The sequence below is a fragment of the Jaculus jaculus genome, chromosome 18 (genome assembly GCF_020740685.1).
Source record: "Jaculus jaculus isolate mJacJac1 chromosome 18, mJacJac1.mat.Y.cur, whole genome shotgun sequence".
In the NCBI taxonomy this organism is placed as follows: Eukaryota; Metazoa; Chordata; class Mammalia; order Rodentia; family Dipodidae; genus Jaculus; species Jaculus jaculus.
Window position 1 is genome coordinate 18,590,634 of NC_059119.1, and position 23,377 is coordinate 18,614,010.

The window sequence follows — 23,377 nt, forward strand, 5'->3', positions numbered from 1 at the left end:
ATTTTTCAAGAAAACAGAGATGAAGCAGCGTAACATGCTGGAGAGACTTCTGGGGGCAGGGTAGGAGGCTGCAGGCGGAGGATGACTTCCTAGGAAATTGGATTTCAAGTTTACACAAACAGAGCAAGGAGAGTGGGGCGTGGGGCGAGCTGGTGCAAAGGCTACCGAGCAGACCCTCCAGGCATATGCTAGGTAAAGAAAGAGTGGCTGCAGCCCTGTGCTCGGCAGGGAGTAGGTTCAAATGGAAGCTTCGAGAAGGGAACACCTTCAAGGCTCACAGTGAAGGCTGATTCTGAGTGACATGAGAAACCCCAGGAGTGGATTAAGCAAGAGAGAATTATAGAGCTGGGTGTGGAGACACCTGCCTGTGATCCCAGCACTCGGGCTGAATCAGGAGGACTGCTGTGAGTATAAGGCCAGTCCAGGCTACATAGGCTACATAGCAAGAACTTCGCTGAAAGAGAGCGGGAGAGATGGTTCAGCAGTTATAGGCGCTGACTTGCAAAACCTGATGGACTGGGTTCAATTCCCCAGTATCCACATAAGGCCAGATGCACAAGGTGGCACATACATCTGAGGTTCGTTGGCAATGGCAAGGGGCCCTGGTGTGCCCATTCCCTCTGTCATTCTCATTCTCTCTCTCTCCTTGCAAATAAATTATATATAAAAGGAGAGAGAAGGGCTGGAGAAATTGCCTAGTGGTTAAGCGCTTGCCTGTGAAGCCTAAGGACCCCGGTTCGAGGCTCAATTCCCCAGGACCCACGTTAGCCAGATGCACAAGGGGGCGCACGTGTCCGGAGTTTGTTTGCTGTGACTGGAGGCCCTGGCGCGCCCATTCTCTCCCTCTCTCTCTCTCTCTCTGCCTCTTTCTCTTTCAGTCGCTCTCAAATAAATAAATAAAACAAATATATATATATACATATATATATATATATATATACATATATATATACATACACACACATATATATATATATATATATATATGGAGAGAAAAAAGCCAGGTGTGGTGGCACATGCCTTTAATCCCAGCGTTTGGGCAGCAAAGGTAGGAGGATCACCTTGAGTTCAAGGCCAGCCTGAGACTACAGAGTGAATTCCAGATCAGCCTGGACTAGAGTGAAACCCTACCTCAAAAAAACTAAAAGAGAAAGAGAGAAAAAGAAAGAGAGAGAGGGCTGGAGAGATGGCTTAGCGGTTAAGCGCTTGCCTGTGAAGCCTAAGGACCCCGGTTTGAGGCTTGGTTCCCCAGGTCCCACGTTAGCCAGATGCACAAGGGGGCGCACGCGTCTGGAGTTCGTTTGCAGAGGCTGGAAGCCCTGGCGCGCCCATTCTCTCTCTCCCTCTATCTGTCTTTCTCTCTGTGTCTGTCGCTCTCAAATAAATAAATAAAAACAAAAATAAAAAAAAAATTTAAAAAAAAAAGAAAGAGAGAGTGAGAAAAACTCTACTCTAAGTTACAGGAGCTGACAGGGTGGGGGCAAGGAACAGGGTGCTGATCTCCACAGGCACCTTGCAGCAACCTGAACCTTTGGTGACTCATCACCTCTTGCTTTTCCTTTCAGCTTCCTTATTTCTCAAATGACAGATAGAACCGGAAAGGTTGGCTTAGCCCCTGCAGCTCCCATGACTCGGAAACCACCTGGCTCACTGCATGCATGGGCCCTAAGTCATCACATGATCTCTGCAGCCCCAAGAGCCACAACATGGGACTACGGAATATCCCCTCCCAAGGCAGAGGCAGCTCATAAACACAGCTAGTACAAAACTCAGCCACTGCAAAAGAACTCCAGACTCATGTGCCACTTTGTGCATCTGGCTTTACAGGGATCCTGACAAATCGACCACGGGTTGTTAGGCACACCCATTCTCTGTGTCTGTCTCTCTTCTATCTCCCTCTGCTTGAAAATAAGGAAACAAAATTATAAAATAGACAATAAAAAATTAGAGCTGGAGAGATGGCTCAGAGGTTAAGGTGCAAGTTCGATTCCCCAGTACCCACGTAAAGCCAGATGCACAAAGTGGTGCACACATCTGGAGTTCACTTACAGTGGCCAGAAGCCCTGGTGCACCCATTCTCTCCTCTCTATCTTTCCTTCTCCCTCTCTCTCTCTCTCTCTCTCTCTCTCCTTGCAAATAAATATTTTTAAAAATTAAAATACAACCGTTGGTAGGAGAATACGGTAGTACACACCCGTAATCCCACTAGTAAAGTGGCTAGAGAATCGGTTCAAAGCCATCTCTAGCTCCATAGTAAGTTCAAGGCCAGCCTGGGCTATATGAGATCATCAAAACAAACAAATAAAAAGACCATTTTCTGAAACACAGTGCACAGCACAGAATATAATGTAACAAAATGTTATGTGCCCAAGGCTTAGTTCCAGTCTTATCATTTTATGACATCTCAAATGTTTTCAAGGCCCTAAAACATCACAGGGGACAGTAAAGCCCTTGGGCAGCCTTTCCACATGTCCCCATCATCCCCTCGACACTCCCTCACTCCCTTCAGCCTGACGCTCCCCCCCACCACCACCACCTGCAAGTACAACACCGCTAACCGTGTTTGCAACCATCTCTGCTGGCTTCGTACAGCACGTGGTCTAGGTAGGGCTTCGCGGAGGACTGCCGGGAGTAGGCAGCATTTGTGGATGCAGAGCGTTCCTTTCTCTGCTCAAGAGATGATCACTGCCATCCACAGCCTCTCCCCTGCCTTCCTTCATGGAAATAATAAAATAAGAATTCTATAAACAGGGTTGGTTTCTTCTTCTCCTCCTCCTCCGCCTTCTTTGTTTTTTATTTTTGTTTTTGAGGTCGGGTCTCACTCTAGCCCAGACTGACCTGGAATTCACTCTGTAGTCCCAGGCTGGCCTCACACTCACAGCGATCCTCCTGCCTCTGTCTCCCAAGTGTGGGGATTAAAGACGTGCACTCAGACTTTTTAAGTATTGATAATCTCATGAATAAAACAGTAGTCGATGTTTAACCTTCTGCCCCTAACTACTGAGACTGGGCAGCTCTTGTGATGGCTATAGGTGATACCCCTTCATCGTCTCTGAACCCCCATTCCTATCTTTTGACTTCCCTCCCCTCTCCTCCTTTCATCTCTAACCCAGGGAGTTGTGTACATATGAGCAAGAACTCTACCACTGAGCTAATTCCTCTAGAAGTTATTGTTAAATTCCAGACACTAGGGGCTGGAATGGTGGCTTAGCTGTTAAGCGCTTGCCTGTGAAGCCTAAAGACCCCGGTTTGAGGCTCAATTCCCCAGAACCCACATAAGCCAGATGCACAAGGTGGCTCATGCATCTGGAGTTCATTTGCAGTGGCTGGAGGCCCTGGTGTGCCCATTTGCTCTCTCTCTCTCTCTCTCTATCTGCCTCTTTCTCTCTCTGTCGCTCTCAAATAAATAAAAATGAACAAAATTTTTTAAAAAATTCTAGACACTAACCCTTTCCTAGTTGCAGTCATTACAGTTATCTGCTGCCAATATGTGGCTCTGACATTTGCTCAAGTTTCACTTCCAGTATGGTAAAGTCCATCAATGACTTCCTTTGTGGTCAGAGCTTTGGTTGTAGAAAGAGATCCTTGCTTTCCTCCCTTGAGGACATAAACTTACTCTCTTGTTACTTGTGAAAAGTATTCAAGTTTTTATGTTCCCACTGAAATCTTTAAATGACTTGGAATATATTTCTGAGCATAATGTGAGAGAGACATAGAACAATATTCTCTTCTGCTGGGCGTGGTGACTCACACCTTTAATCCTAGCGCTGAAGTAAGAAGATCGACATGAGCGCAAGGCTAGCCTGGCTGTAACGGAGTTCCAGGTCAACTTGACTTAAAAAAAATAAATAATGGGCTGGAGAGATGGCTCAGTGGTTAAGCGCTTGCCTATGAAGCCTAAGGACCCCGGTTCGAGGCTTGATTCCCAGGACCCACGTTAGCCAGATGCACAAGGGGGCGCACGCATCTGGAGTTCGTTTGCAGTGGCTGGAGGCCCTGGTGCGCCCATTCTCTCTCTGTCTCTCTCTCTGTCTCTCTGTCTCTCTCTCTCTCTCTCTGCCTCTTTCTCCCTCTGTCTGTTGCTCCCAAATAAATAAATAAATAAAATTTAAAATAAATAAATAAATAAACAAACAAGGGCTAGACAGATGGCTTACGGCACTTATCTATGAAGTCTAAGGACCCAGGTTTGGTTCTCCAGGACTCATGTAAGTCAGATGCACAAGGCGGTGCATGTGTCTGGAGTTCATTTGCAGTGGCTGGAGGCCCTGGTGCTCCCATTCTCTCTCTTTCTCTCCCTCCCTCTCTTCCTCTCTCCATCTCTCAAAAAAATAAATAATTAGGGCTGGAGAGATGGCTTAGTGGTTAAGTGCTTGCCTACGAAGCCTATGGACCCCAGTTCAAGGCTTGATTTCCCCAGGACCCACGTTAGCCAGATGCACAAGGGGGCACATGCATCTGGAGGTTGTTTGCAGTGGCTGGAGGCCCTGGTGCACCCATTCTCTCTCTCTCTCAAATAAATAAATAAAAATGAACAAAAATTTTTAAAAATAAATAAATAATTAAACCAAAACCAAGTAGCATTATTGTCTCCCTCAAATCACTAACCATTGAGAACTGGGCCCAAGAACACATAACAAACTGAGGATGCCTGCACTCTCCGTGTGCAAACAAGGAGCACCAGGGCCATTCTCCAACAAGGCCGTCGCTAAGACGTGGGAAAGCCGTCCCTCCAGAAGGGTGGGACTCACTCAGGATGACCACGGCCATGGCTGCCACGCCTTCTACCTGTGCCTGGATAAGGTCCAGCCTCGGCTCAGGACTGCACAGTCAGTGTACAAAAGACTCCAGTCAAGGGGCTGGAGAGATGGCTCATCCGTTAAAGGCACTTGCTTGCAAGGCCTGACGGCCAGGGTTCAAGTCCCCAGTACCTACACGATGCCAGATGCACAACGTGGTGCCCATGTCTGGAGTCTGGTTGCAGAGGCAGGAGGCCCTGGAGCACCCATACTCACTCACACACGCTCATTCAGTTTCTCTTTTTCTCTCTCTCTCCATAAATATTTAAATAAGTATACTTTTAAGAAAAGGAAACTCCCCCACTCCCAAGAGCAAGTCTGATGAAAACCCTCAGGACTCCTAAGAACCCTGGTTTACCTGCAACAAAGACATCGCTGCCATTGCCCAGGTTCCCCACATGGGGGCAGTCCCGAGTCAACATTCAAAGGCTCTCTCTCCAGCTTTCATTAAGAAACCACTTCAAGGCAGCCTTGAATGACACAGAGACCTTCCTCACAAAGACCTGAGCAGGGCTGCAATTTAGCAGGTACCATCTTTGCCAGACCATGACCAATTCTGGAGCCTACCTCTCACCCATGGCTTATTGTCTATAATTATGGAAGCTGTTTAAAAGAAAAAAAAAAAAAAAACAGAATGGAGAGAGAAAACAGACCCTGTCCTGTTTGCACCATGGTTCCCTCCACCGTGTGTTGGGCTCCCAAGTGAAACCTGAATGAGGTTTGTTTGTAGTGAGCCTAACTCCACCTCCCTGATACTCCTGGCTTCCGCTCACTGTGGCCTTGGGCAGCCTTCTCTCCCTCCCTTGGGACAGCATCCAGGCCTCTCAGGAGGTTCGCAGGCCCCAGACATTTCTCAACTTCTCTCACAAGGGCTCAGAATCATGCCTGCATTTCATCATTGACAGCCTCGGAAGAAAGATGGGGAACTATGATCACATGAACTCCCAACAACTAGAACGTGATGCTATCTTGTTAGTCTAGAATTTTTTGCTTTTCACCAGTAGAACATCATGTTCTTAGTAGAGACACACAGACTCTCTCTCTCTCTCTCTCTCTCTCTCTCTCTCTTCCATGTTTACCTTCCCAGCTAAGACTAAGAAAAGAGGAAAACATTTTGGATACCTTGGAAAGATATTTAACTTTATGGACTTAAATAGTATATTTGAAAGATGGAGACACAGTAGGGAGAGAGGAAACTCTTAACAGCTTTGTGGGTTTCTCAAATGAATTGGCCAGGCCCAGTGAAAAAGATTATGGACACTGCCTTAAACCTAACAGCTTTACCTTTAAGGATCAAAATTAAGGGCTGTAGAGATGGCTCAGAAGTTAAGGCACTTGCCTGCAAAGCCTAAAGACCAGAGTTCAATTTCCCAGGACCTATATAAAGCCAGATGCACTAAGTAGTGCAAGCACCCAGAGCTCACTCGCAGTGGCAGGAAGCCCTGGTGCACCCACACTCTCTCTGTCTTCCCCCTCCAAATACATAAGTAAATTAAAAAAAATAAAAATAATCAAAATTTAAAACATAGAACAAACCATGTAGATGCATTTGTGTCCGTAGGAAAACTCTTATGGTGGCGCACACCTTTAATCCCAGCACTCGAGAGGCAGAGGTAGGAGGATCACCGTGAGTTCAAGGCCACCCTGAGAATACAGAGTGAATTCCAGGTCAGCCTGAGCTAGAGTGTGACCCTACCTCTAACTCGAAAAAAAAAAAAAAAAAAAGAAGAAGGAAAAGGTTTTGACCATCAAAATACTCAACACACACAGGGTAGAGTGCACATGACACAAACAACAAAACTATAAAACAAACAGGTTGTGGGATGTTCAAAGTAACAGAAAATGTAAGGAGATCCATGCCACACTGTAGGGTGAAACTGCAGGGTAAACGTCAGGAAATAAAACCAACATTCCGTGTGTGTGTGTGTGTGTGTGTGTGTGTGTGTGTGTGTATTAAACGCAACAGAAAACATTACCAGGAGAATATACGCCAAGGGTTACACAGAGGTTGGTCATTTCTACAATGTGAGACTGGGCTCATTTGATTTTATTAATGTTTGCAGGGAGGTCTCCTTTTTAAACCGTACAATATGCATTATTTTAGTAAAGAAAGAAAGAATGATGTAAAAACACCTTCTACTTCACTTTCCCAACCAAGGCCTGTCATTTCTCCCTGGGACCTCCTCAGCATGTCTGGTACAATTCAGAAGAATCCAAGATGGAGCATTCCGACCTACAAAAGGCTGCAGGCCTGGTTCTTCTCCCACGTTGTGTACACACACACACACACACACACACACACACACACACACACCACCTGTCTGCTGCTCTCGAGTGGAAGAGGGGCTGAGGCCCAGGCGCCGCGCCACCTCTCCCACCAGGGTCGCCTCATTTCCTCTGAGATAAATCATGCAGAGTGACTGGGAGGCCCCACAAATCCCTCCAGCAAACATGCAAGTCAAATAGCACCATTTACTCTGCAAGGGCCTCTTCAAGTTTACAAGGCGTGGGAGGAACCAAGCAACAAAACCAGCCTTGTCCAGTGGAGCTGACCTTTGCCCCCACGCCCAGTGGGTAGCGAGCCTGTGGCTAGCCCATGGGCCCTACTTCCTCTGGTACAGGCCAATCAACCACCTGGCTGTCCCTCGGCCGAGCCCCTGCCCAGACATGGTGAAAGAGAGAACATCAGGAAAACAGCGGGTCCACAACGAGTCTCCCTGTGGCGACAGCCCAGCCTCCCTGGCGACTGGAGGCCTAGGATGGCATTCAACAGAGTCCAGCGTACCTGACCTGATCTGAGGATCTCAATGACCAAGGCTAAGCCAAGTCCGCCATGGTCAACCCTGCCACCAAAAGCAACCACTATAGGAAAAGAAACGAGGGTTGGGAATGGGATGGAGACAGGGAGAAAGACCTTCATTCATTAGGGGAACAGAGGAGAAAGGGGGGGCGGAGAGGTGGCAAGCGCAGTGTCCCAAAGGTCTTCACAAAGCCAGAGAAGGGAAGGCACAGAATCTTCAGGCCTTGCGGGGAAAGATTTTTGTTTCTTTTGATTCATTTACTCATTTTTAAAAATATTTTATTATTTATTTAGTTATTTATTTGACAGAGAATGAGGGAGAGAGAGTGTGTGAGAATGGGCGCGCCAGGGCCTCCAGCCACTGCAGACGAACTCCAGACGTGTGTGCCCCCCTTGTGCATCTGGCTAACGTGGGTTTTGGGGAATCAAACCTGGTTCCTTTGGCTTTGCAGGCAAGTGCCTTAATCACTAAGCCACTCCTCCAGCCCACATTCATTCATTTTTTAAAAGTATTTTTACTTATTCACTTGTAAGCAGAGACTGGGAGAGAATGGGCACACCAGGGCCTCCAGCCACTGCAAATGAACTCCAGATTCATGTGCCGCTTTGTACATGTGGCTTTATGTGGGCACTGCAGAATCGAACTCAGGCGAGCAGGACTTGCAAGCAAGTGCCTTTAATCACTGATCCACCACCCCAGCCTTATTAATGTGTTTGACACAGGCCCCACCTCATTGACCATGTGGTTCTGGAACTCACTATGTAGCCCAAGCTACTCCACAGCTCATAAGCCTCCTGCCTCAGCCTCCTCAGAATCGGAATAACAGACGCGCTTTGCCGTGCTGAGCTAAGATTTGTGGGTTGTTTCTTATTTCCTTTTCTTTACTGAATGAGTGTGTGCAAACTCAAGTCTCTTGCCTTTATAAATGACATATGACACAATCCACCCTTTTATAGTGTGCAACTCAGCAGTTCAGCACATGCACAGGATGTGACTCTCCACAGTTGTAAAACCACAGTCCAATTTCAGAACATTTTCGGCACCCCTGAGGCCCCTCTACCTGCTGGAAGCGGTGGTGCAGCCCGTGACCCAGCACTCACGAGGCTGAGACAATTGCTTTGCTGGAGGTTCAAAGCCAGCGTGGTGTGCGTAGGGTGGTTCAGGTCAGCCAGGGTTACAGAGTGAGAACAGGGCTCAAGAAAAACACAGATATTCTCTCTCTCTCTCTCTCTCTTTTTAAATTTATTTGAGCGACAGAGAAAAAGGCAAAGGGAGAGAGAGAATGGGCGCGCCAGGGCCTCCAGCCACTGCAAATGAACTCCAGATGCGTGCTCCTCCTTGTGCATCTGACTAATTTGGGTCCTAGGGAATCGAGCCTCGAACCAGGGTCCTTAGGCTTCACAGGCAAGCGATTAACCGCTAAGCCATCTCTCCAGCCCATCACAGATATTCTCTACACACTTCCCTGTTCTACCCCTGGCATACTTGGAGCCATCCTCTGCTGTACTTTGAGGCCAGCTTCCTTAGCTTGCAACTGTAGTTTGGATTGAAAATATTCCTCAATGGGCTGGAGAGATGGCTTAGCAGTTAAGGTGCTTGCCTGCAAAACCTAAGGACCCAGGTTCGATTCCCCAGAACCCACGTAAGCCAGATGCACAAGGTGACGCGTGTGCACAAAGTGTCTGTTTGCAAAGCCTGCCAGACTGAGGTTCGATTGCCTAGTGCCCAAGCAAAGCCACTTGCACAAAGTGGTGCCTATGCCTGGAATTCGTTTGCAGTGGCAAGAGGCCCTGGTGTGCCCATACACTCCCTCCCTCCCCCCCCCTCCTTCTCTTTCTACTCACAAATAAAAATATAAAAACTTGAAATAAGTCTTTATTCCTAATAAGCTGACTGTGCCAGGTCTTCATTTCAGTAATGGAAAACTAATACATCTGCCAAGTGGTTTTAAGATGTGCCTACGTTAGCACACGCATCTGTTTATGCTGAATAAAAGTCCACTGAAGGACTACGGCATACGTAGTCACTCATCCACTAACGGACATCTGGGCTGCTTCTACTGTCTGGCTGCTCGGAAGCCGATTACTGTAAACACTCATGTCTCCTGCTTTCTGTGTAGGCAGATATTTCCAATTCCGGATTGCCGGCTTACCTGGGAATTGCTATTCAACTTTTTGAGGAATTGCTACGTGGTTTCTCACAAAGGCTACTCCATTTTACTTTTTCTTTAACTGGTTTTTTAAAAAAATATTTTTATTTATTTATTAGCAAGCAAACAAAAATAGAAAAAGAGAGCGAGCGAGAGAATGGGCATGCTGGAGCCTCCAGCTGCTGCGAACGAACTCCAGATGCATATGCCACCATGCATTTGGCTTTACATGGGTGCTGGGGCATCAAACCCAGGTAGTTAGGCTTTGCAGGCAAGTACCATAATCGCTGAGCCATCTCTCCAGCCCCTCGTTAACTGTTTTTATGTTTTGTTTCGTTTTTTTTTTTTTTTTTAAATGAGAAAGAGAGAGATACGGTGCACTAGGGCCTCTAGCCACTGCAGCTGGGCTCCAGATGCCTGCGCCACCTTGTGCACATGCGTAACCTTATGTGCATGTGTCACCTGGTGCATCTGCCTGTTGTGGATTCTGGGGAATTGAACCTGGGTCCTTAGGCTACAGAGGCAAGTGCCTTAACCACTAAACCATCTCTCCAGCACTTTAACTGTTTTTTTAATTGGCAATTCTCATACCTATGCATAGTGTATTTTGATGGTAATCTCAGTTCCATGACTTGCTTGCATCCCCACCAACCTGCCCCCTTATCCTGAACACTTTTTTCTTTCTAACTAGTGACTGCTTTTATTTTTACCCTTCTCCATCATCTATGATGATACGCTGACGGGCTCAATATTATGCAGGTCTCGTTCAAGCATCAGCAGTCACTGCGAGGTCACACGTGTCCTGCCTCTTCATGTCCCGAGGACAGCATTTCAAACACTTCTTCCCATCTTCTGACTGTCGCGTTCCTCCTTCCCCTCTTCCATGGCATACCATGCTCAGAGTCCATCAGCAACACCTGAGGGCCCTCATTTTTCCTCATCCTGGGTTTTATTTTTTGTTTTGCGAGGTAGAGTCTCACTCTAGCCCAGGCTGACCTGGAATTCACTATGCGGTCTGAGGGCAGCTTCGAACTCATGGCGATCCTCCTGCCTCTGCCTCCCGAGTGCTGGGATTACAGGCGTGCGCCACCACGCCCAGCTTCATCCTGGGTTTTGATCCTACCCTGACAAGTTTAGGCCAAAGGCAGTCTGCTGAGTGTTTCACCCAGAGGCACCGGTGCCAGCACTTTAGGAGTCCAGCAATCAGGAGAGCTAGCTGGCTGTGCGGGGAAATCCCTGTGCTCAATCCCCAGCACGGCTGTGAGGCGCGGCCACCGACACACGTGCAGTAAGACGACCTCAGAGAAGAAACCCAAGGCAAAGGTTAAGTGAGCCGAGACTGGGGGCAAAGGTGGAAACAAAATGGCAGCAGGCAATGAGGAAGGGAAGGGACAGGCAGCTCCAGGTAAGACAGAGGGTGCCACCTGGCCCTCCTGTGGGCACCACCATTGACCCCAGAGCAAAGAAGGAGCACAGAGCCTAGCCTGCCGCTCCTGCCCCTCACGCCTTCATGGACCATAGCTGGTCCCCACCACCTGCTTCGGCAGAGCCAAGTCTTTCGAGTTCCTTCAAAGGATCGCTTTGGAGATTTCTTTTCTTTCTTTTTTTTTTTAGTTTGCTTGTTTTGTTTTTCGAGGTAGGGTCTCACTCTGGCCAGGAACTCACTATGTAGTCTCAGGGTGTCCTTGAACTCACTGTGATCCTCCTACATCTGCCCCCCAAGTGCGGGGATTAAAAGCATGTGCCGGGCTGGAGAGATGGCGTAGCGGTTGAGCACTTGCCTGTGAAGCCTAAGGACCCCGGTTCAAGGCTCGGTTCCTCAGGTCCCACGTTAGCCAGATGCACAAGGGGGCGCACGCGTCTGGAGTTCGTTTGCAGTGCTGGAAGCCCTGGCACACCCATTCTCTCTCTCTCCCTCTATCTCTCTTTCTCTCTCTGTCTGTCGCTCTCAAATAAATAAATAAAAAATGAACAAAAAAAAAATTAAAAGCATGTGCCACCATGCCTGAATTTGGAGATGTTTGTTTTTGCCTCTAAAGATACCTAAAACTCTGAAGTCTCTGAGTCCTTTTGCAGACTTTTTGTGGACATGCAAAAGATGGACCTACACAGGAGAATTCCATGCATGAGAGTTGGCACTCACCACAGCTGGCATAATTCTTCCTCATTAAAGTCTATCTCACTCTGCCCTTAAAGCAATGTTCCACGTGCATGCGCGGGCACACACACACCCCTCCTGGGCCCTAAAGGGCCAGAGAAAGGAGGCACAGTGTTGTGGCACGTTCTCCAAAGCAGATGGAGGTGGTGGGATCTCTCTGCTGCCCACAGGGCTCTTGGCCCAGCCAGGCTCCGCAGACCTGGCCTGCATCTATGTCCTCTTCCCTCCCAAGACGCAGTCAAGTCTCGCAGGTAAATACCAACCTATGCACAGCGAGGCCTGAATCCACAGCGCCAGCTCCCCTAGTCAGAGAGCTCACCACAAAGTCTCTCGAAAGATCCACCGCAGGTCCGGGCACGGAGCCTGCGCCAAGTCCTCCACAGAAGAGCTCAACAGCATCAGAGAAGGAAGAGGAACCATGGATTTTCAATAGAATGACATGCATAATGGAAAAATACTGAAAATAGCTTCAGGGTCAGTCAAAAGGAGACCGGTTAAATCAAATGCAGTGCTTTTCTGTAACTCAATATTCTGCAAAACAACAAAGCAGAAGTTGTGCTGGGACACAATGAAGCACGGGACATGCTAAGCAACAAGCCGCACCGCATGACTCCATGTTGGGAAGCTAATAGAAGTGAAGGGCTCGCCATGTTCACATGCAAATCTCAGTCTGCCTGCGCAAGACACTCATGGCAGTCATTTCTAGGCAGTGAAAATAAGAACTCACAGCCTCCTTCTACCTCTGCCTCCCAAGTCCTGGGATTAAAGGCATGAATCATCATGCCTGGCTACTTTTTTCTTTTCAAATGTCTATATTGTTTGACTCTTCTGTCATTTTTTAAATAAGTTTATTTATTTATTTGCAAGTAGACAGACATAGAGGCAGAGAGAAAAGGAGAATGGGCATGCCAGGGTCTCTTGCCACTGCAAATGACCTTCAGATGCATGCGCCACTTTGTGCATCTGGCGTTATGTGGGTACTGGGGAATTGAACTTGGGCCATCAGGCTTTTTAAGCAAGTGACTTTAACCACTGAGCAATTTCTCCAGTCCCCTTTTTAAAAAATAAGTTTATTTCGGGCGGTTGAGATGGCTTAGCAGTTAAGCGCTTGCCTGTGAAGCCTAAGGACCCTGATTCAAGGCTCAATTCCCCAGGACCCACGTTAGCCAGATGCACAAGTGGGTGCATGCATCTGGAGTTTGTTTGCAGTGGCTGGAGGCCCTGGCACACCCATTCTCTGTCTCTCTCTCTCTCTCTCTCGCTCTCCTTCTTTCTCTCTCTGTCACTCTCAAATAAATAAATAAAAATAAACAAAAATTTTTTAAAATTATTTCTTCTCTCATTTCTTATAAAGCACATATTAATTTTACAAAAATAAGAAAAATAATTAAAAGAAAGCATGGCATGGTGGCGTATGACTTTAATCTCAGCACTGGAGAGGCAGAGGTAGGAGGGTAGACAAGAGTTTAAGGCCAGTCTGGGTATACAAAGTGAGTTGCAAGTCAATAGAATGAGGCCTCACCTCAAAAAAAAAAAAGAAGAAAAAGAAGCTGGGCGTGGTGGCACACGCTTTTAACCCGAGCACTTTGGGAGTCAGAGGTAGGAGGATTGCGGAGAGTTCCAGGCCAGCCTGAGACTATATACTGAATTCCAGGTCAGCCTGAACTAGAGTGAGATCCTATCTCAAAACACAACAAAAAAAGAAAAGAAACCCATGTGTTCCCTCTTTCTGAATAATTTGATCTTGCAGCCTCTAGATGAGGCACAGAAAGACGGAAGGCCATGCCTGTGGGAGCAGAGGAGGGGTCAAAGCCTGCTGGGATTTAGGACTGGGACAGGAGGACGGTGAGGGGCATCAGGGCTCAGAAAGAGCACGAAGGGCACAGGTCACGCACACCTCTAATCCCAGCCCTCGGGAGGCAGAGGTAGGGGAATCATCGTGAGTTCGAGGCCACCTGAGACTACATAGTGAATTCCAGGTCATTGTGTGTTAGAGTGAGACCCACCCTACCTCAAAAAAAAAAGAATTAAAATTTTAAAAAAAGAAAAGAAGGACATGAGGTAGGGAAGGCAACCACAGAGGGCGTGGAAAGTGGGGAAACACAGGGGCTGACCGAGTAAGTAAAGGAGATTGCCAGGGCACGATGGCTCACTCCCGTAATACCAGTCTGAGGCAAGAGGATAGATTATAACCTGCTAAGTATGAGAAGGGAGAGAGAGAGAGAGAGAGAGAGAGAGAGAGGAGAGTGGGGCGGGGGCGGGAGGGGGCAAAAGGAAGCCAGGTATTCCTACTGTGGAGAAGACTGGAGGTAACACCTTGGTCAAATGACCAAAGAGTAATCATCAGTAATGGGCCAAACAAAACCAGAGCACGTCCTGTTCAATAGGACACAACAAGAACTCAGTGTCGCTTTTTTAACACTGCCACCAAGGACGCATAAATGGAACCAAACCACAAGGGTCAGCAAATCCAAGCTGAGGGACATCCTATAAAACAACTAGCCTGTACCTTCACAAACAAGGTATGAAAGTCAAGGAAGGCCTTAAGAACTTAGCACTTCAGGCGCTTGCCTGCAATTCCCCAGGACCCATGTAAGCCAGATGCACAAGGTGGTCCATGCATCAGGAGTTCACTAGCAGCAGCTAGAGGCCCTGGTGTGCCCATTCTCTGTTTCTTTCTCTCTGTCTGTCTCTCTCTCTCTCTCTCTCTTCTTCCCTCCCTCTCTCTCTCTCCTGGGCATGGTGGCACACGCCTTTAATCTTAGCACTCAGGAGGCTGAGGTAGGAGGATCGCTGTAAGTTCAAGGTCAGCCTGGACTAGAGAGAGTCCCTACCTTGAAACAACCAAAAAAAAAAAAAAAAAGTAACATAACTATCTGGCATTTGTAGTGGCAAGAGACACTGGCATGCAGATATATAAATAGAAAATAAATTCTCTCTGTGTCTGTTGCTCTCAAATAAATAAATAAATAAAATTTAAAAATATATATATTTAAAAAAAATTGAGCTGGAGAGATGGCTTAGCGGTTAAGCGCTTGCCTGTGAAGCCTAAGGACCCCGGTTCGAGGCTCGGTTCCCCAGGTCCCACGTTAGCCAGATGCACAAGGGGGCGCACGCGTCTGGAGCTCGTTTGCAGAGGCTGGAAGCCCTGGCGCGCCCATTCTCTCTCTCTCCCTCTACCTGTCTTTCTCTCTGTGTGTCTGTTGCTCTCAAATAAATAAATAAATAAAATTAAAAATATATATATTTATAAAATAAATAAATAAACAAACAGATATTGTAAATTAAAAAAAGAAAGCAATGGAGATATTATTTAGACTACAGCAGACTATCTATGTTTCAGGCAAGCTTCAAAACTCTTGCTACGGCTTGGGGACCAGATATGCTCTACTTGGCCAGACTGTCTGCAGGCTTCCAGAAACTTCTGTCTGTCTCGAATCTTCCACTACCCCCTCACCACACAAAGCCTGTCAGGAGTACCTATACTACACTGGGCTCCTGCTTGTCAACATCTTTCCACCAGTGAGATCACATGACCCCTGCAAAGGAATCCAGTCCCAGGAGCCTCCCAGACCTCAGACTCAGTCACATCTCTCCGCTACGCCACACGGATGCCGCATACGCAGCCCCTGAAACACTCAACATGACACTCAGATAGATGGCTGTGTGACTGCCCGGCCTCTCTCACTGGACTGAAGCTCCTCGGAGAATAAGGGCAGAGGGTTTGCTTGCCAAATTTTCAATTGCTCACAGGAGGCAGACTTCCCCAAAATACTTGTAAACTGGGCTGGAGAGATGGCTTAGATGGCTCAGGCACTTGCCTATGAGGCCCATGGACCCAGGTTCAATTCCTCAGTACCCATGTAAGCCAGATGCTTCATTTGCAGTGGCTAGAGGCTCTGGTGCATCCATTTTCTCTCTCTCTCTCTCTTAAATAAATAGGAAAGAAATATTTGTAAATGGTCAAACAAACAAATAAATGTTTGGAAAGTAGGTGGACTGTTAGACAGGCAGGTGGATAGGTGAATGGCTGGGTATGTGAGTGGGCAGATATGGCCGGGTAGGTGGGTGACAGGCCTCAGCCTGCCCACAGCCACCAGGCTCCCCTACCTGCTGCTGCTGGGCCCGGAGGTCACCGATCTCCTTCTGGTCCTCCTCACGCAGTCGCTTCATGTCTTCCCAGGACTGCTGCAGCAGGTTCCGCTCCCTCAGCAGCTTCCCATTCTCCCGCCTCAGCATGTCCACGTCATCCTTCAGCTGAGTCTGGTCGCTCAGGAGCCGGCTGTGGAGGGTGCTGGAAGCCCATGCACACACAGTGAGTCCCACCCGCCCACCCAACACTCCTGCGCCCACCAGCCCTGCCAAGCCCTAGGTCCCTAGGAAGACCAAGGACAGGATCCCAAGCCAGTAAACAGCCAAATCACATACTCAAATGATTTAAAAACCCCCATCACCCAAAGGGATACAGGTATGTCCAAGGAGAAAAGATGGTCTCCACCTCTGCCTTTGTGCCCGGGGCATGGGGGAAACATCTTGGGTCTAGAAGACCCAAGGAGAGCCTGTGCCATGGGAAAAAGCTGCCGTGGAGACCCAGGTCTGCCTGGCCTCCACCTCACGGTGTAAATCTCTTTAATATCTACTGGCTTCTGAAGCTGGCCCTACAACGATGTGAAGACTCACGTTACATCGAAGAAAACTGGAACCAAGAGCCACAACAGAAGGCAAGCTGTTTTCTAAGAGGCAGAGGCAGGGTTCAAACCAGAGCCCCCCCCCCCACGATCCCATCAGGGGGCAAAGGGCAGAAGCCACAAATGCCAGGGGTCGTGCTGAGCTGGACACTCACTGATAGAAGTCCGTCTCCTTGGCCACCTCCTCACACCTCTTCAGGGCGTTGGTGTGCTGGTTCTGCAGGCTCTGGAGGTCTGACATGGCTCGTACACACTGGATCTTCAACCTCTCATAGTCGGGGTTCAGCCTGTGGTAGGGCCTGGGCCCAGGAACAAACAGCCCCGTGAACACAGGCCTCAAAAGCCCCTCTAACCTCGGGCTCTGTCCTGCACTCAGCGGCTCCCATCGCCTCCTGCTGACTGTTAAACTAGCTGTCCTGGCCTCCCCAAGGCAACAGAGGCAGTGTGTCCCAGTGGAGGGAGCCACGGCCAGCTGAGCCTGTGGCGTGGGCCTCAAAGGCTGTAAGAGGCTAACTGGCTCTCTTAAGAACTTTCCAGGAGACTGAGCTTCAGGTCTGAGCCCACTAGAAACCTGTTGTGAAGCTTCCACAGTCTTCAGAATAGAGATTCTCACCTGGGATGCATATATCGAACACCAGTGTCCAGACCAAATACATCAGCATTTCTGGGGGTGACATGCAAAACCGGGACAGCTCTAAATGCCCCAGAGAACCTCAGTGTGCAAGTTAAGCTGAGGACACTGGCCAAGAGTAGTGTTTCTAAGAGTGAGGCCCCCAGACCAGCAGCACTGGTGTGACCTGGAACCTGGTCAGGAGTGCAAACACAGGTCTCCTGAAGCACAGGCTCTGAAGGGCTGGAAGGGAAACTAGCGTCCTGTGATTTTTTTTAATTTTATTTTTATTTTGTTTATGAAAAAGAGAGGTAGACAGAGAGAGAGAGAGACCAGGACCTCTAGCCACTGCAGACAAACTACAGATGCATGTACCACCTTGTGCATCTGGTTTTACGTGGGAACCAGGGAATCGAACCTGGGTCCTTTGGCTTTGCAGGCAACCGCCTTAACCGCTAAGCCATCGCTCCAGCTCTCTTGTGCTTTAGCAAGCTCTCTGGGGGATGCTGGGGCATGCTTCCCTAGAGCAACCTCAGCAAACGTGTTTGCAAGGGGTCAGAAACTAAAAATCTCAAGAAAAGGAGCAAAGATGTTTTCAAAACAAACAAACAAAAAAAGATGCCAGGTTGAATCTGCACAGAGAACAACTAATGTGTTCATGACGCAGGAAACTCCAGGCCACAATGAAGCAGGCTGAGCTCCTCCGGGGAAACAATGGTGTGTATATGCACACACGTGCTTACACACACAGGCCCAGCAATGGGACATAGCTAGCAAGACACGGAGGAAGCATGCTGTGTGGCAGGCACAGGACCAGAGAGGAGTAATGACAAACCACAGGCCATCTAGGGGCTGGAGAGATGGCTTACCCATTAAAGCACTTGCCTATGAAACCTAAGAACCCAAGTTTGATTCCCCAGGATCCCCATAAGCCCAATACACAAGGTGGCACATGCGTATGGAGTTTGTTGCAGTGACTAGAGGCCCTGGTGCGCCCATTCTCTATTTGCCTCTGTTTTGATTTTCTTTTTTAATTTTATTTTTTATTTGTTCATGAGAGAGAGAGAGAGAGAGGGCGATAGCGGGCACACCAGGATCTGTAGCCCCTGCAAACGAACTCCAGACTCATTGTACCACCTGGTGCATCTGGCTTACGTTGAGTGCTGGGGTGTTGAACGTGTGTGTGTGCTCTTTCTGTCTCTCTCAAATAAATAAACTAAAACAAACAAACAAAAAGAGCCCATCTAATCACCCACTGAAAGGCACCAAGTTGGACCAGCCCCTCCCCCCAGCGCACATCACTTTTGAGGCGGGAACAAAGACTGACTAACTTCCCTGCTAAGAAGCTCACACAGGAGCCCGCCTCTCGTGCAAGCCATCACTTGCCAGTGTCTCTCCCAGAGCTTGAAGGCTACTCACACTTCCAGTTCAATCCTGAGCTGTGTGATTCAAGCCACAGGCTCTGATTTTCACTTGGAGGAAGCTGAACAAGCCTGTGGCCATATCCTGACCCCCCCCCAAACTCCCCAGGCTTCAGGTTCTGCCTCTGGGAAGTATTTGAGGTTTGGAAAAGGGGAACCCTGGAACCCAGGACCTAAGAGGAAGTGGCTGGAAGGCGACACAGTAACTCTGGGACAGCGCCGGGGAGCTGGGCAGACAGGAGCTCCCTACCTCTTGTCAAAGGTCGCTCCATGAGTGGCGAAGGCCAGGCGCTTGCGCAGCTCATTTCTCTCCCGAGTCATCAGGCGCAACTGAATGGAGAGGTTGTCCACCTTGTCGCTGATCTGCTGCTTGGGGAGCGGGGGCGGTGGCGACGGCGCCTTCCCCGTGGTTCCTACGGACAGGCAGGTCAACACACGTGAGCGTCCATTCTCACGGCATTCCAAAGGCGCCAGCCCTGTTCGGGGGTTCGCGGCTTGTCTAGGCTCCTCATGGCCCCACGGGCGGGTCCGGTGGCAGCCCCCTTTCACGCAGAGCTGACACGGGAGTCTAGGCCACCTGGCCTTGGCTGAGGATCCTGGGGATGCCCACTCTCTTCCCAACCCGCTATGGCATCTCCAGCGTGGAACTGTTTTGCCTGCTCTAGACATGCTCAGTGTCACCCAGCCTTGGACATGGCACAAGGGGGGGCAGAACAGACTACCCTGAGCCCTAAGCAGAGGCCTGAGGAAGAGAGCGCTCGAGGAGCTCAGTAGATTCCCCTAGAAACGGGGCAGCGGTCCTGAAGCTGGGGCCCACGAGCCATGTCCATATGTCCCCCAACCACGAGTGAACCTGGGCCCTAGACCCTGCCATAGTCCGGCTGCTTCTAGATCTGCCCATGCTAGCCCGGGGTGCTGGCTTGGTAGAGACGACCATCTCACAGTTGATGTGATGCAGGTAAGTCCAGGGCCCCCAGTGCCTAGTCCACACCAGGCCCTCACCACCTGACCCCAGCACCGAAGGCCTCTGAAGGGAAGCCAATGCTCATGGTTGCACGGATGACAGCCTCCACCACCGCCTCCGCCCAGAACCATACAGAGCTCTGGGAAGAATGAAATCCATGCATTCAGGGAGAAAGCACGTCCCCCGCAACTACCGTGTCTAAGCCGTGGCCTTGTCCATATGTCCGCCTCTGCTGACCCCTTGGAGATCTGTGGTGGCGTCACTGCTGCTTCAGCAGACAGCATTATGTAGATAGGATCAGGGAGTGTGACTCACTTGCGGGACATGGTACTTGTCTCCTCAGTAGATCCAGGCCTGCAAAGGGCATGACCCTCATCCTCTTGTGTGTGCCCATTTTTGTTGGTAATGGATTCCATACAAACCTGCTGTCACCCTAGACAAAACCTTGGCCTTATGGTGGAAACCAACTGCCCTCCAATTGGACTGGAGGCCCGCTCCATGGGAGGAAACACATCCCTGATACTGAAAACTTAAAACAGAGGTAGTCATGAGTCCTAGGGGTGTAACATCTGCTGATTTCTGGAAAAATGTATATACTATGCTTATCAAACTGCCCAGTAAGCACTTCTCAATATTCATACCCTCACTGAGTAACATCTCGATCACACCTTCCAAGGCTCAGGGTCTACTGCGGAATAGGTGGCGGAAAGAGTGTAAGAGCCAAAGGAAGGGTAGGACTCCTTACAACATGCTCCTCCAGACACAAAATGGCCTGGATATCCATGACCTCACAGTGCCTGACACTACCTACACAAGACCATCATAAGAGGAGGAAAAGACCATGACGTCAAAATAAAAGAGAGACTGACTGAGATGGGGAGGGGATATAATGGAGAATGGAATTTCAAAGGAGAAAGTGGGGGGAGGGAGGGTATTACCATGGAATACTTTTTATAATCATGGAAAATGTTAATAAAAATTGAGAAAAAAAGATTAAAATAATTAAATGCATATTAAAAAAAAAAAAAAACCTTGGCCTTGCATCGTCCAGGAAGGCCAAAGAGAGCGGGAAGGGGGGCTCCCGGATTGAGCTTGTCTTGGTGTAAGATACATACCAAAGCACTTTCAACATTTCAGGCTGAGGTGTTCCAGACCCCTGAATCTAGTACCCCTAAAGTGTTATCCACTCAAAAGCCACAGCCATCCTCCACTGGCGTCAGAACCCAGCTTCTTTGGCCCTTCCACGTGGCTCAAGACCCGTGGATCCAGGAATCCTCCAAGCATTCAGTGCCAGATGGAGACTGCTAACGCTTCCGGCTTTATACGCCGAGCAGCTATGGAATTGGTCTCTCCAGTGCAGATGGCCACTGCAGACTACCTAGCCAGGCTAATAAATGCCTTTTCATAATATATATTCCCTAGACTATGACACACAGCCATGGAATTCCTGTGCACCGCCGGCCCTGGCGGAGTTGGGGGGGAAGCATTCTCCAGAGATGGGCCAGGTCACATGTCCCCGGAGCATCTCCTGGGTCAAGGTGGTTCCACACACAGCCTCCAAGCCCCTGCTGCCCTCGCTGAGCTCCCACAAGTTCCTGGACGCCACTCCTTTCCCCCAACTCTAGACTGTGGCTAATCAATTCTAGGGGCAAATTACCTAAGGAGGGCTTTCCAGTGCAAGTTTGTGGGCTTGAAAGAACTCAGCCATAACCCAGAAAAGCAGACTGCAGAGCTCAGTTACACAGTGGGGACCAACATGCACATCCTGGTCATTAAGTTGCACCGCTCCACAGGGGACACACAGCGTCTCCCACACTTCACACGTGAAGAACGAGGCCACAAGGTTAGGCAGCTGAGGGGCAAGGCCCAGGCCCCAGGATTCAGGGCTCCAAAGCTGCCCCCGGAGCCTGGCTGCATGTGTCCGTGGCATTGCTGGGGACAGAACCTAGGGTCTTGCAAATGTTAATCAAGCACTCTACCACTGAGCTGCCCCTAGCCAGAGTGACTAATGTTTTTGATCTTAGGAGCCATCTCTCTAGCCCAAGGAAAAATGATTGACAGTTGCAAAGAACTTTTTATTTACTGTGCACGGAATTCATCTAAGAATATCTGCTAGATTAGGAATTAAAACCGAGAAATAGAGCCAGGGAGATGGCTCAGCAGATAAAGGTGGCTTGCTTGCCAAGCCTGCTGGCCTGAGTTCAATTCCCCAATACCCCCATAAAGACAGGTGGCATTTGCACTGGCAAGAGGCCTTGGCATGACCCTGGCGTTGTCTCTCATATAAATAAAATATTTTAAAAAATATAAGACCACCAGGCATGGTGGTGCACGCATTTAATCTTAGCACTTGGGAGGCAGAGGTAGGAGGATCACCACAAGTTCAAGGCCACTCAGACTACATAGTGAATTCCAGGTCAGCCTGGGCTAGAGTGAGACCCTATCTGGAAAATAAATAAATAAATAACACTTCAATGTTTACTAACTTATGTTACAATGAGTAAACTCCCTCACATATATTCACACAGGCTTTGAGCGGAACATGAGCTACCCTTCCCACTACAAAACACAAACATGCCGTGGGAAGCACTTGGCACTGGGCCCAAAAATCCTGGCTTCCTAGACATGTCAGAGTCCCATCTCTGTGTTATGTCACATGCCCTACATGGAACCCTGAAAAACTCCCCAACACCTGGGTGTGAATAGATGTGTGAAAGGCAAAGGGTGGCTTACTATCATGACAAAAGCAACCTGGGCCCACAGGACCCCCTGAAAGGACCCCAGGGGCCCCATGCCACACTGAGAACATCTGCCCTATGCCATAAACACATTCAAGAAGCTTAGGAGAAGCATCTGGTACGTAGCTGCAGAACTGAAGAACATCCCCAGGCCCAGCAGACTGCTTTCAGGAAGATAAGAACCGTCACCACCATATTGTATAGTCTGAGGAGGTAGAAATGAATCTGAGGGTTTTTAATACTTTTTTAAATTTTTATTTATTTATTTTTATCTTATTTTTATTCATTTATTTATTTTTTTGAGAGCGACAGACATAGAGAGAAAGACAGATAGAGGGAGAGAGAGAGAATGGGCATGCCAGGGCTTCCAGCCACTGCAAACGAACTCCAGACGCGTGCGCCCCCTTGTGCATCTGGCTAACGTGGGACCTGGGGAACCGAGCCTCGAACCGGGGTCCTTAGGCTTCACAGGCAAGCGCTTAACCGCTAAGCCATCTCTCCAGGCCTATTTATTTTTATTTTAGAGAAAGAGAGAGAGAGAGAGAATCGGCACGCCAGGGCATCAGCCACTGCAATCGAACTCCAGAGGCTTGCACCACCTAGCGGGCGTGTGCAACCTTGCCCTTGCCTCACCTCTGTGCAGCTGGTTTTTACGTGGGATCTGGAGAGTCAAACATGGGTCCTAAGGCTTCTCAGGCAAGCGCCTTAACTGCTAAGCCATCTCCCCAGCCCAAATCTGAGGTCTTGAGGGAAACAAGATGGAGAGGAGAAGAGGCAGAACAGAGGTGGAGGCTTATCAGATCCATCCCCAGCATGCATCCTGCCTCAGAGGACCTGGGACAGCTGGCCGCTTGGACAACAAAGCGGGTGGTGACATCTGTGGATCACAGCCCGGGTGCTCAACTCTGCGCAGTGTACCCCATTCTCATCTTGCAGGTCCCCACAGCTGCCCATCAGGGCCGTGCTGGCATCACCCCTGAGCCACTGGCACTCAGAAAGACATGGGAACACTGTAGTCACCCTCACGTTGCTGGGACAGAGCACCCAGC

The 23,377-nt window shown here is 49.0% G+C and overlaps 1 protein-coding gene across 2 annotated transcripts in view; it reads right to left on the bottom strand.

Annotated features, from left to right (window-relative positions):
- Dlg5 (discs large MAGUK scaffold protein 5) overlaps nt 1-23,377 on the bottom strand; it is a 154,387-nt gene that overhangs the window by 53,978 nt on the left and 77,032 nt on the right. For both annotated transcript variants that reach the window (XM_004657990.3, XM_045137245.1), the window contains exons 3-5: nt 18,877-19,039; nt 16,751-16,894; nt 16,018-16,201 (exon numbers count right to left, since the gene is read on the bottom strand). In XM_004657990.3, the coding sequence (XP_004658047.2) occupies nt 16,018-16,201; nt 16,751-16,894; nt 18,877-19,039 (491 nt within the window). The remainder of the gene's footprint in view (nt 1-16,017; nt 16,202-16,750; nt 16,895-18,876; nt 19,040-23,377) is intronic.